This window comes from Anomaloglossus baeobatrachus, chromosome 5, assembly GCF_048569485.1.
Source record: "Anomaloglossus baeobatrachus isolate aAnoBae1 chromosome 5, aAnoBae1.hap1, whole genome shotgun sequence".
In the NCBI taxonomy this organism is placed as follows: domain Eukaryota; kingdom Metazoa; phylum Chordata; class Amphibia; order Anura; family Aromobatidae; genus Anomaloglossus; species Anomaloglossus baeobatrachus.
In genome coordinates, this window is record NC_134357.1 from 81,146,356 (window position 1) to 81,157,176 (window position 10,821).

Sequence of the window (10,821 nt, forward strand, 5' to 3'; positions counted from 1 at the left end):
GCAAGACCTCTTCCTGGCACATGTGAGCCCCCAATGCCCTTTGTTTTTGTGGCCGACGAAGCCTTTCAACTCTCCCAACATCTATTGAAGCCATATGCAAGCCGTGGATTGACGCAAACACAAAAAATATATAATTACAGATTATCCAGAGCCAGAAGAATAGTGGAATGCTCCTTTGGGATACTAACCAGCAAATGGCGAGTGTTGTTAACAGCCATTAATTTAAACATTGAAACTGTTGATGAAATAGTGAAAGCATGTGTGGTACTGCACAATTTTGTTTTAACAAAGGAACCTTTGTCCTTGGATGACCAGAGTTTGGAAGCCACCTCTTTGACTGACTACACCAGTCCTGGATTTAGGAGTAGTGTTGCCTGTTCAACAATCCGTGACAAATATGCTGACTATTTTGTGTCCCCAGAAGGTAGAGTAGATTGGCAAGATCAAATGGTATAAGATTTTTGTTTAGTTTTATAACAAATAAACATAGTTAAAAATAAATTTAAAAATATCTTGTTAACCTTGTTAATTTTAATCTTTCACTCGCTTTAAAAATTTGTAATTTTTACACCGTCAAATTACAACATGTTATGTTTTTGTATTACCTTTATTATTAACTTAACTTGCAAAATAATATTACCCCCCAAAAAAAACAAGAACAAATAAATACTTTTCAACAAAAAACTTTTATTTTTATTACATACATAAATTATAAATTTGTATATATTGGGCTTGGGGTGGAGATAGTACTGGAGGGGCTGACAGGTGGGAACACACGCACAGTTGGAGTATTGAGGGTGGAAAGTGGTGTTGGTGGTGGTGGTGGGGAAGTAACAGAAGGTGAAGGTGTGGTTGAGAAACCAAGAGGGAAACCAGGAGATGGGATGGGATTTGGTAAGGATTGAGGGGTGGAGTGGAGGGATTGGGAGACCGAAGAGGTGGCGGGTGAATTAGTGGCTTGAGTTGGGGTCATGATGGGTGTGGAAGGCGAGATGTGGTAGTGGGAAGGAAGTGTAGGGGCAGATGTGGTTGGGAGCTGGTACTGGGCCGCAGGCTGGTACTGGGCTGCAGGCTGGTACTGGTCAGCAGGCTGGTACTGGGCAGCAGGCTGGTACTGGGCAGCAGGCTGGTACTGGGCAGCAGGGGGAGTAGGGACAATGGCTGGAGGGGGGGCAGGTGCTGGAGGAGGGGTGGGTGGAGGTGGTTGGGAGGAAACCTGCGCCAGAGCCTGCCGTGTGGCTTGCATTACATGCATCTGCTGGTCAGGAGATAGCTTTTCCATGCGCTCTAGTACGGCTTGAAAAAAACAATGATTGGGTGATTTACTTGCATCTAAATGCAGCCTGTCCAGACGCGTGCACAATTCGTGTGTATTTTTTTCCATATTGGCATTTATGAAGCTAAAAGATGAACGATTTTGTTCGGCTAATAATTGAATGGCGTTCTGGAAGGCTGCATTTAGATGCAAGAACTCGGGCGCATAGCTCTTTTCCTGACCCCTATGACGCTGACGCCCAGAACCCAAAGGTGTTCTACTGAGGGCAGCAGTGTCAGAGGGGTGGGGTAGGGGAAAAGCTATCTCATCACCAGCAGCTTCAGGTAATGAAGTCTCACGGGAAGCTCCAGCGCAGGTGGATGGGACAGATGTCGATGGAAGGGAAGGTTCAGATGGGTGGGGTCTGTGCCTGTGTTCCCCAGTGGCGGACTGTTCAGGGATCGCTCCTGTCGGGTTCGATGCAGGCTCCTGAGTGCTGCAGACGGTGCTGGTAAAAAGAGGAAAAACAAAATAATAATTAATTTAATTGCTATACAGTGCCACTGAATAAAAAAAAAAGGCAAAAAAATCAGACATAAAATATTATACTTTGTACATATTGTGTGGAATATTTACCTTCTGCACACCATAGTTGTCCGGAGGAACGACAACGCTCTAAAGTAACGGTACTTCGATCTGCGTCCTCCGGATCCACTCGGGGCCTGCATCTCTTGATTCAACTCCTTTTTGAAGCGATCCCTGATAGACCGCCACCGCTTCTGAAGTTTGTCACCTGAAAGTGGAAAGCACAAAGTGGTTAGTATACAACACATTACATCCTGCAGCATAACCTACTGAACTGTGAATACTTACGCTGTTTCTTCTGGCCACGAGAATTGAGCTCCCCCCAACCTTCTACCGCTGCGTGGCATACCTCGTCCCAGAGTCGACGGGTTACGATCGAATCAGCGTGGCGGCGGTCAGCCATGTTCTACAGCGGCTCCCTCTCTCTAACTTCATCGATGAGGAGGTCGATGTTGATAAATCCGGCCTCCTCACCGTCAGAATCGGGAGCACGCTGTGATGCCTGTTCAAAGAAAGAAAAAAGAAATAAAAAAAATAAAATAGACATAAATTCACACTGACATGGAAAAAAAAAAAAAAAAAAAAAAACTTACACTATGACCACCGCCACCTCGACGACGACCCTGGGACGGTCTTGGGGGAGCTCTATCGTGAGCCCTAGAAGTTGAAGCCTTTAGTGAAGAAAAAAAAAAAACCATTATTTACTTATGTGTTTGGTGTGCTGTGGTAAACAATTCCTGTATGAAACTTACACTATGACCGCCCGCTCCGTGTATTTCTCCACCCCTTCCGTCCTCTTCTGGCAGCATCTCCTGTGATGTTTCGGCCACCTGTGTAAATGTCGTTTATTTAAAAATTTTTTTTTTTTTTTTTAAAAAAAACCCCCAAAAAAAAAAAAATATACCTCAGTTTGTGAACCGGAGGGCGGGCTACCAGAAGACGACATTTTTTTTATTACAGGCCTCGCACACCAACTTGCTGGCCCAAACTATGACCGCAACACTGCACCTGTAAAAAAAGAAAAAAAAATGTCTAAGTACATGTACGCAGCTCACAGCAGTGATCTGTGGACAGTACTGTGGACATTACCTCAGGAACACTCTCCTCCAAATAACTTCGCACTGTCACTGAAGCGAACCGTACCCAGCAACTGGCTGTCCAAAATATTACCGCAACACTGCACCTGTAAAAAAAGAAAAAAAAATGTCTAAGTACATGTACGCAGCTCACAGCAGTGATCTGTGGACAGTACTGTGGACATTACCTCAGGAACACTCTCCTCCAAATAACTTCGCACTGTCACTGAAGCGAACCGTACCCAGCAACTGGCTGTCCAAAATATTACCGCAACACTGCACCTGTAAAAAAAGAAAAAAAAATGTCTAAGTACATGTACGCAGCTCACAGCAGTGATCTGTGGACAGTACTGTGGACATTACCTCAGGAACACTCTCCTCCAAATAACTTCGCACTGTCACTGAAGCGAACCGTACCCAGCAACTGGCTGTCCAAAATATTACCGCAACACTGCACCTGTAAAAAAAGAAAAAAAAATGTCTAAGTACATGTACGCAGCTCACAGCAGTGATCTGTGGACAGTACTGTGGACATTACCTCAGGAACACTCTCCTCCAAATAACTTCGCACTGTCACTGAAGCGAACCGTACCCAGCAACTGGCTGTCCAAAATATTACCGCAACACTGCACCTGTAAAAAAAGAAAAAAAAATGTCTAAGTACATGTACGCAGCTCACAGCAGTGATCTGTGGACAGTACTGTGGACATTACCTCAGGAACACTCTCCTCCAAATAACTTCGCACTGTCACTGAAGCGAACCGTACCCAGCAACTGGCTGTCCAAAATATTACCGCAACACTGCACCTGTAAAAAAAGAAAAAAAAATGTCTAAGTACATGTACGCAGCTCACAGCAGTGATCTGTGGACAGTACTGTGGACATTACCTCAGGAACACTCTCCTCCAAATAACTTCGCACTGTCACTGAAGCGAACCGTACCCAGCAACTGGCTGTCCAAAATATTACCGCAACACTGCACCTGTAAAAAAAGAAAAAAAAATGTCTAAGTACATGTACGCAGCTCACAGCAGTGATCTGTGGACAGTACTGTGGACATTACCTCAGGAACACTCTCCTCCAAATAACTTCGCACTGTCACTGAAGCGAACCGTACCCAGCAACTGGCTGTCCAAAATATTACCGCAACACTGCACCTGTAAAAAAAGAAAAAAAATGTCTAAGTACATGTACGCAGCTCACAGCAGTGATCTGTGGACAGTACTGTGGACATTACCTCAGGAACACTCTCCTCCAAATAACTTCGCACTGTCACTGAAGCGAACCGTACCCAGCAACTGGCTGTCCAAAATATTACTGCAACACTGCACCTGTAAAAAAAGAAAAAAAAATGTCTAAGTACATGTACGCAGCTCACAGCAGTTATCTGTGGACAGTACTGTGGACATTACCTCTTCCCTGGAGCACTGGACTGGAGGACAGCAGAAGTTGAAGTCAGGAACCAACGGCAGGAGGTGTGTAGAATGTGCTGGATCCTTTTATAAGTTTTGTGATGATGAAAAAAAAAAATTTGCGCATGCTCTGTTTACCAAACCGGATGCGGTCACCGCATCCGGTTTAAACCGCATTGCGCCGGATCCGGCATGCATAGACAACCATTGTATACAATGCCGCATTGTACCGGATCCGGCAGAATGCGGTTTTTTTAAGGGGCAAAAAAACGTTACATGATACGTTCTATCCGGCCGCCGGATTTAATTATTTTGCCGCATCCGGAAAAAACCGGATGCACCGCAAAGCCATCAGGTACAATCCGGTTACAATGCAAGTCTATGGGGATAAACCGGATGCGATACCGGATCCGTTTTATCCTTTTTTTTCCGGATTGTACCTGATGGCAAAAAACTGATGTGTGAAAGTAGCCTTAGTGGGACTGAGGGAGCGGGGGCCTGGGTGGATGGGTATGAGGTTTGAGAGGTTGCGGAAATTTGTGATGGTTTGTGGATGAGGTTTAGAAGTGACAATAGGGATGTGGTGAGGAGGACCAGGATTAGGAGAGATATCCCCAGCAGTGAGGAGAAGCAGTGAGAGTGTTAGTAGGTGGGAGCAGGAGAGGCCATGAGATGGTCGTGTGTGTCTGGAGACACCTGGTGAAATGTGGAGGAAAATGTCTGAGGGGAAGGTGAGATGGGTGGGGAGGATGGAGGGAGAGATGAAAAGGTCATTACTGGGTTTAGGGATCAGAGGGGGCAGTAGAAAGTGAAGTATTATAGAGGTGAAAGTGAAGACAAACATTGTTTACAGTGACTATGTATCCAGTTACCTTCCGGTCACTTCCGGCCCAATTCTGGCTGAATTCAATGCATCATACTTATATGGTGCATACTTGTTTTGGTGAAGACGAAAAGTCTTTGTGCAGACTTTTAGGTGCCCCAATATATACATATACATGTGCAATCAGCTGTGAAGAAGTGGGGTGCAAGAATAACCTCTTGATCACTCAATCAACGAAGCCAGATGCAGCATCACATAGGCAAACAAAGATCATAAAAGGAAGGTGGGGAACAAGGGGGGTGGGGTCACAGTGAGATGCTGGAGCATGCCAGGGAGATATTAAAGCAAAGAGAGAACAGGTCAGATATATTGGTAAAGTAGGGTGGATGAATTAACATACCATGTATTAGCACACACAGCAGAGAGAAGGGGAGATCAGTTCAGTTCATGGGAAAGTAGGGTGGATGAATTAGCATACCTGTGGGAAGATAGAGATAGTGATTAGATGATGGCAGAGAAGTGATGATAGATTACCAAGTGCATCATAATAATATCTCTGGCCTAATTCAATGCATCATACTTATATGGTGCATACTTGTCTTGGTGCTATCCCCCATTCTTATTACCACCATTTTTAATCGGCAGATTCTGGTCCCCATAGACTTATATGGGGACCGGTGTTTCAATTCCGGGCTGGATCCATTTTTTTTTTGTAAATTATCTGCCAGTCCGCCCATCACTACTGGTGTTCTATAGTACAGCGGGGGTGAGGTCAGGGGATGAAGTGTATAGTTGTGTGCCATCAGCATAAAGATAGTACCGAAATTCAAATTTGCTGATGGTCTGTCCACTTGGGGCCGTGTAGAGAGAGAAAAGAGGAGGGCCAAGGACTGACCCCTGAGGGACCCCAATAGTGAGAGGAAGAGGAGAAGAAGTGGAGTTAGCCAATGATACATTGGAAGAACGGTCAGAAAGATAGGAAGAGACCCAGGAGAGCGGTGTCCTTTAGGCCGAGAGTAGTCATCATTACATTTTGCTGTCAAAAGGTCATTTTGTTGAGGGCAGTTTTTGCAGCAAATAAAAAATAAGAGTCAGTTCATTCTTTGCAGTTTTGTTTTCGGATTGTTAGCCACATTCCAGATGTCCTAAAATAATGAAAGGAATCATGGAAAGTTTAGATTTTTTTTCCTCTTTCTTTATCCCCATTGTTGGAAACAAATAACATGTATAACCATGAGCACAGCGATCGCTGATTACTTGTTCCACCCTCCCCCCATTAGGTACTCGGATTGCATTGTTTGTAATGTAGTATTTCTGCAATTCAGCCTATTGGCAGCAGAGGACACTACAGCCATTTAGCAATGTCTGAAGTCAGTTGTGATTGAGAGGACTGAAAGAAAAATAGAATTTTTCAGCATTGTAATCCTTAGTGAAAAATCTTCTTCCGTGGGTCTAGTTATCTGTGTGTGATGCAATCCTGGTGCGGGGGAGGCTTGAGTTTACACAAGGGCTGTAAAAACACCGAATTATGAGAATAAGAACAGTGTAATGATATAGAGCATAATCAGGAAGCAAAAAGGATTAATGCTAAAATGTATATATTTAATTAAAGGGCATTTATTTAAGAGTTATTCCCTTCTCTACATTTTATATTTAAGATAGGAATAACAGCTTTTCCGTCAACCAAAATTGGGGTTACCAAAATGATGCCAAAGGCGGCTCTCTTATGCCGTTTGTGTAATGTCCATAGAAATGAATGGGAGTTATGCAAACACTATAACACAGCGAGCTATTAGACATACTCAATTTGCAAGACTCCAGTGAGCCAGGTAAGTAATCTATGGCCATTAAATGTGAATCCTTCTACCGGCCAGGTTAGTATCTGTGGTCGCTGGATGGGAGCCCTGCAAATAACCTCCTACCTGACATCATCCGCAGGTCCTCTTTCGAAGGCTCCCATCCAGTGACCATGGAATACTAACCTGGCCGGTGAACCATGCACTTCCAAATTTATTAGCTCATTTCTACGAGTTAAGGCTACTTTACACACTGCGATATCGGTCCCGATATCGCTAGTGTGGGTACCCGCCCCCATCTGTTGCGCAACACGGGCATATCGCTGCCCGTGCCGCACAACATCGCCCACAGCCGTCACACATACTTACCTGTCCGGCGACGTCGCTGTGACCGGCGAACCGCCTCCTTTCTAAGGGGGCGGTCCGTGCGGCGTCACAGCGACGTCACTGAAACGTCACTGAACCGCCGCCCAATAGCAGCGGAGGGGCGGAGATGAGCGGGACGTAACATCCCGCCCACCTCCTTCCTTCCGCATAGCGGCCGGGAGGCAGGTAAGGGGAGCTTCCTCGTTCCTGCGGCGTCACACGCAGCGATGTGTGCTGCCGCAGGAACGAGGAACAACCTCGTTACTGCTGCAGTAACGAGATTTGAGAATGGACCCCCGTGTCGCCGATTAGCGATTTTGCACGTTTTTGCAACGATGCAAAATCGCTTATCGGTGTTACACGCAACGGCATCGCTAATGCGGCCGGATGTGCGTCACGAATTCCGTGACCCCAACGAGTTCGCATTAGCGATGTCGCAGCGTGTAAAGCCCGCTTTACTCTATTTTTGCAAGTCAGGAGTATCGCTGACAGTGTATCTTTCTTTACTGCGCTGAGTCCATAACACCCATTAATTTCTATGGGAGTTGTGCAAACAGCATAGTGCTGTTGCACTCAGTAATTTTCCTAATCCTGCCTCTTATAGTTGAGACCTATTATCAATTATTCCCAACTGAGCAATGAAAGGCAGAAATGGGAATAACCCTTTAATTTAGTCTACTGACTAAAGTAAAGCTCTACTGAAGTTGTGACAATTCCCTGCAGCCATTTTGCCTTTGGAAAAACTGTAAAAAGTCATCTGTCTGTAGGGGGCGCTACCTAACTTACAAATACACCTGATTGGTAAATATGCTGAGACATAAACTCCGAAATTCATTAGCACCGAATATTGGACCTATTTAGATTAAAAATAAGCAATATAGTTTCAAGATCGGACAGGTTCTATTTGTCTTTACTCCTGATAGCTGCAAATTAACAAACTATCCGATAAACAAAACAATTAAAGTGAACCTGTTATCAGAAATTTAGCTATAAACCTAAAAGTTCCCCCCTCTGCAGCTCCTGGGCTGCATTCTAGGAAGCTTCCTATAGTTTTTGTGGTCCTTTTATTCCAAAATAAATACTTTACAAACTTGTACCTTTTCGTATGCAAATTTCTTAAATCTTCCATGGGGGCGGGCTGCCTGATGTACGTTGCTGTCCTCCTGCCGAGTTACGCCGCCCCCGAACGCTGAATTTCAAACCTCAGGACACCGCCCCTGGGCGCCCGTGGTCCCGCGCATGCGTTGTGTTACTGTAGCGGTGCCGTGCACTGCGTGCACGTGTGACCGCTGGTGACGCTTTTGCGCGGGCACCGACTGCTCCGTCCACTCCTCCCATCTATTTCCTGCTGCTGAGCAGGATGGGAAGGAGGTGACGTCCAGTCATCTGGCCAGCGAGCGTTTGCGCAGAACGCTGGAGGAATAGGCGAAAGTGCGGTCACGAGGTTATGGGTGGCACTTGCTGATGACACTCAGTCACAGCGCCGCCCATAACCTCGTGCCCGCGCAAAGCGTCTCTAGCGGTCACACGTGCACACAGTGCACGGCACCGCTACAGTAGCACAGCGCATGCGCGGGACCACGGGCGGCGTCCTGAGGTTTTAAATTCAGCGTTCGGGGGCGGCGTAAATCGGCAGGAGGACAGCAACGTACATCAGGCAGCCCGCCCCCATGGAAGATTTAAGAAATTTGCATATGAAAAGGTACAAGTATTTAAAGTATTTATTTTGGAATAAAAGGGGCCACAAAAACTATAGGAAGCTTCCTAGAACGCAGCCCAGGAGCTGCAGAGGGGGGAACTTTTAGCTTTATAGCTACATTTCTGATGACAGGTTCACTTTAACTATACTTATTTTTTTTAATTAATATCCTTACACTGAAGCCTCGTTCAGACATCAGTATTTTTTTCTTGTACTTATATATTTTTTTAGTTTTTACATTGTTAACAGCAGTGTGGCATACATTTTTTTTTATATGCAAATTTTTTCCCAAGCTTCTGCTTCACATTAAACAGTAAAAAATAGACAAGACAAGAATGGCACATGGATAGGACAGACACATTGAAATGAGTGGAACAGACCCATTGAGATTAATGAGAAGATCAAAAAATGATGTGTTGATTTCGTTTTTTTGCTGGCCCTCGTTTCATAAAAGAAACACAACCAAAAGACAGCATAGACTATAATGGGTACATTCTCTATCCGTGTAAACCATAGATTGAACACGTATGTGACAAATGGACGCCGGAATGAGGCTTTATATACAAATTGTCTCACTGTGAGTTATCAGTTCTGAGTCTTAGGCTATGTGCGCACGTTGCGTAAATACATGCAGTTACGCTGCGCTTTGTAGCGCAGCGTAACTGCATGCATCCTGCGTCCCCTGCACAGTCTATGGAGATTGTGCAGGGGCCGTGCGCACGTGGCGTCTTAGAGCGCAGCGCTTCGGCTGCTGCCCGAAGCGCTGCGTTCTAAGAAGTGACATGTCACTTCTTCCGTGCGCTTTGCCGGCAGCTCCTGCTCTGTCTATGGCAGGAGCTGCAGGCAGAGCGCATGGAATCGGCTTTTTTTTTTCTCTATGGACATTTTCTGCAGCGATTTGAAGCGCACGTGTGCTCTTCAGATCGCTGCAGAAATTTCTGCAGGGCTAGTACGCAACGTGCGCACATAGCCTAAAGGCCGCTTTGCACACAGCGACATCACTAACGAGATATCATTGGGGTCACGGAATTCGTGACGCACATCCGGCCTCATTAGCGACGTTGTTACGTGTGACACTTACGAGCGACCGCTAACGATCCAAAATACTCACCAAATCATTGTTTGTTGACACGTCATTCATTTCCCAAACATCGTTGCTCATTTTGGATGCAGGTTCTTCGTCGTTCCTGAGGCAGCACACATTGCTACATGTTACACCCCAGGAACGACGAACAACAGCGTTCCTGCGTCCTGTGGCAACGAGGTGGGAGTGACGTGAATGCGGCTGCTCTCCGCCCCTCCGCTTCTATTGGTGGCCCGCTGATTGACGTCGCTGTGACACCGCACGAACCGTTCCCTTAAAAAAGAGGTTGTTCACCACCCACAGCAACGTCGCTAGGAAGGTATGTCCGTTTGACAACTCCTAGCGATATTAATCTGGGCGGCAAACGACAGGGGCGGGTGTGATCGCTAGCGATGTCACAGCGTATAAAGCGCCCTTTAGGTTAAAGGGAATCTGTCACCACATTTGACCCATCTAACCTATTAATATGGGCATACAGGTTATAGAATGCTGATCATAGTCCTACCTGTGTGTCTCATATCAGATGCCTTGTTGTGGATAAATCATCTTTTATCACTTTATATAAATGAGCTCTTCCAGGCTATGGGGCAGATGCTGCCTGGAAGATAACTCCGCCTCCATGAATTATTTTGAATAAAAGTGTGAGACAAGTAACTGACACAGAAAAGGAGAAATTAAATTTGACTTCTTGCAAACAGATTTTCTTCGGCGCTCCATTGGGAGAC

The 10,821-nt window shown here is 45.6% G+C and overlaps 1 protein-coding gene across 1 annotated transcript; it reads right to left on the minus strand.

The window, feature by feature from the left end:
- Positions 1 to 709: 709 nt before the first annotated feature.
- LOC142312658 (uncharacterized) lies at positions 710 to 2,221 on the minus strand. The gene is made up of 2 exons (XM_075351654.1): positions 1,892 to 2,221; positions 710 to 1,763 (listed from the first exon to the last, which is right to left on the minus strand). The coding sequence occupies exons 1-2, from the start codon at positions 2,101 to 2,103 to the stop codon at positions 710 to 712; spliced, it is 1,266 nt and encodes a 421-aa protein (XP_075207769.1). The 5' UTR covers positions 2,104 to 2,221.
- Between the last annotated feature and the right edge of the window lie 8,600 nt (positions 2,222 to 10,821).

What these genes read in the sequence shown, in the direction of transcription:
- LOC142312658 (XM_075351654.1), bottom strand. Translation starts at nt 2,103, where the DNA reads ATGCTGCAGGATGTAATGTGTTGTATACTAACCACTTTGTGCTTTCCA. An exon ending in ACAACTATGGTGTGCAGAAG is followed by an intron (nt 1,764 to 1,891) that starts GTAAATATTCCA and finishes TCTTTTTACCAG; the next exon opens with CACCGTCTGCAGCACTCAGG.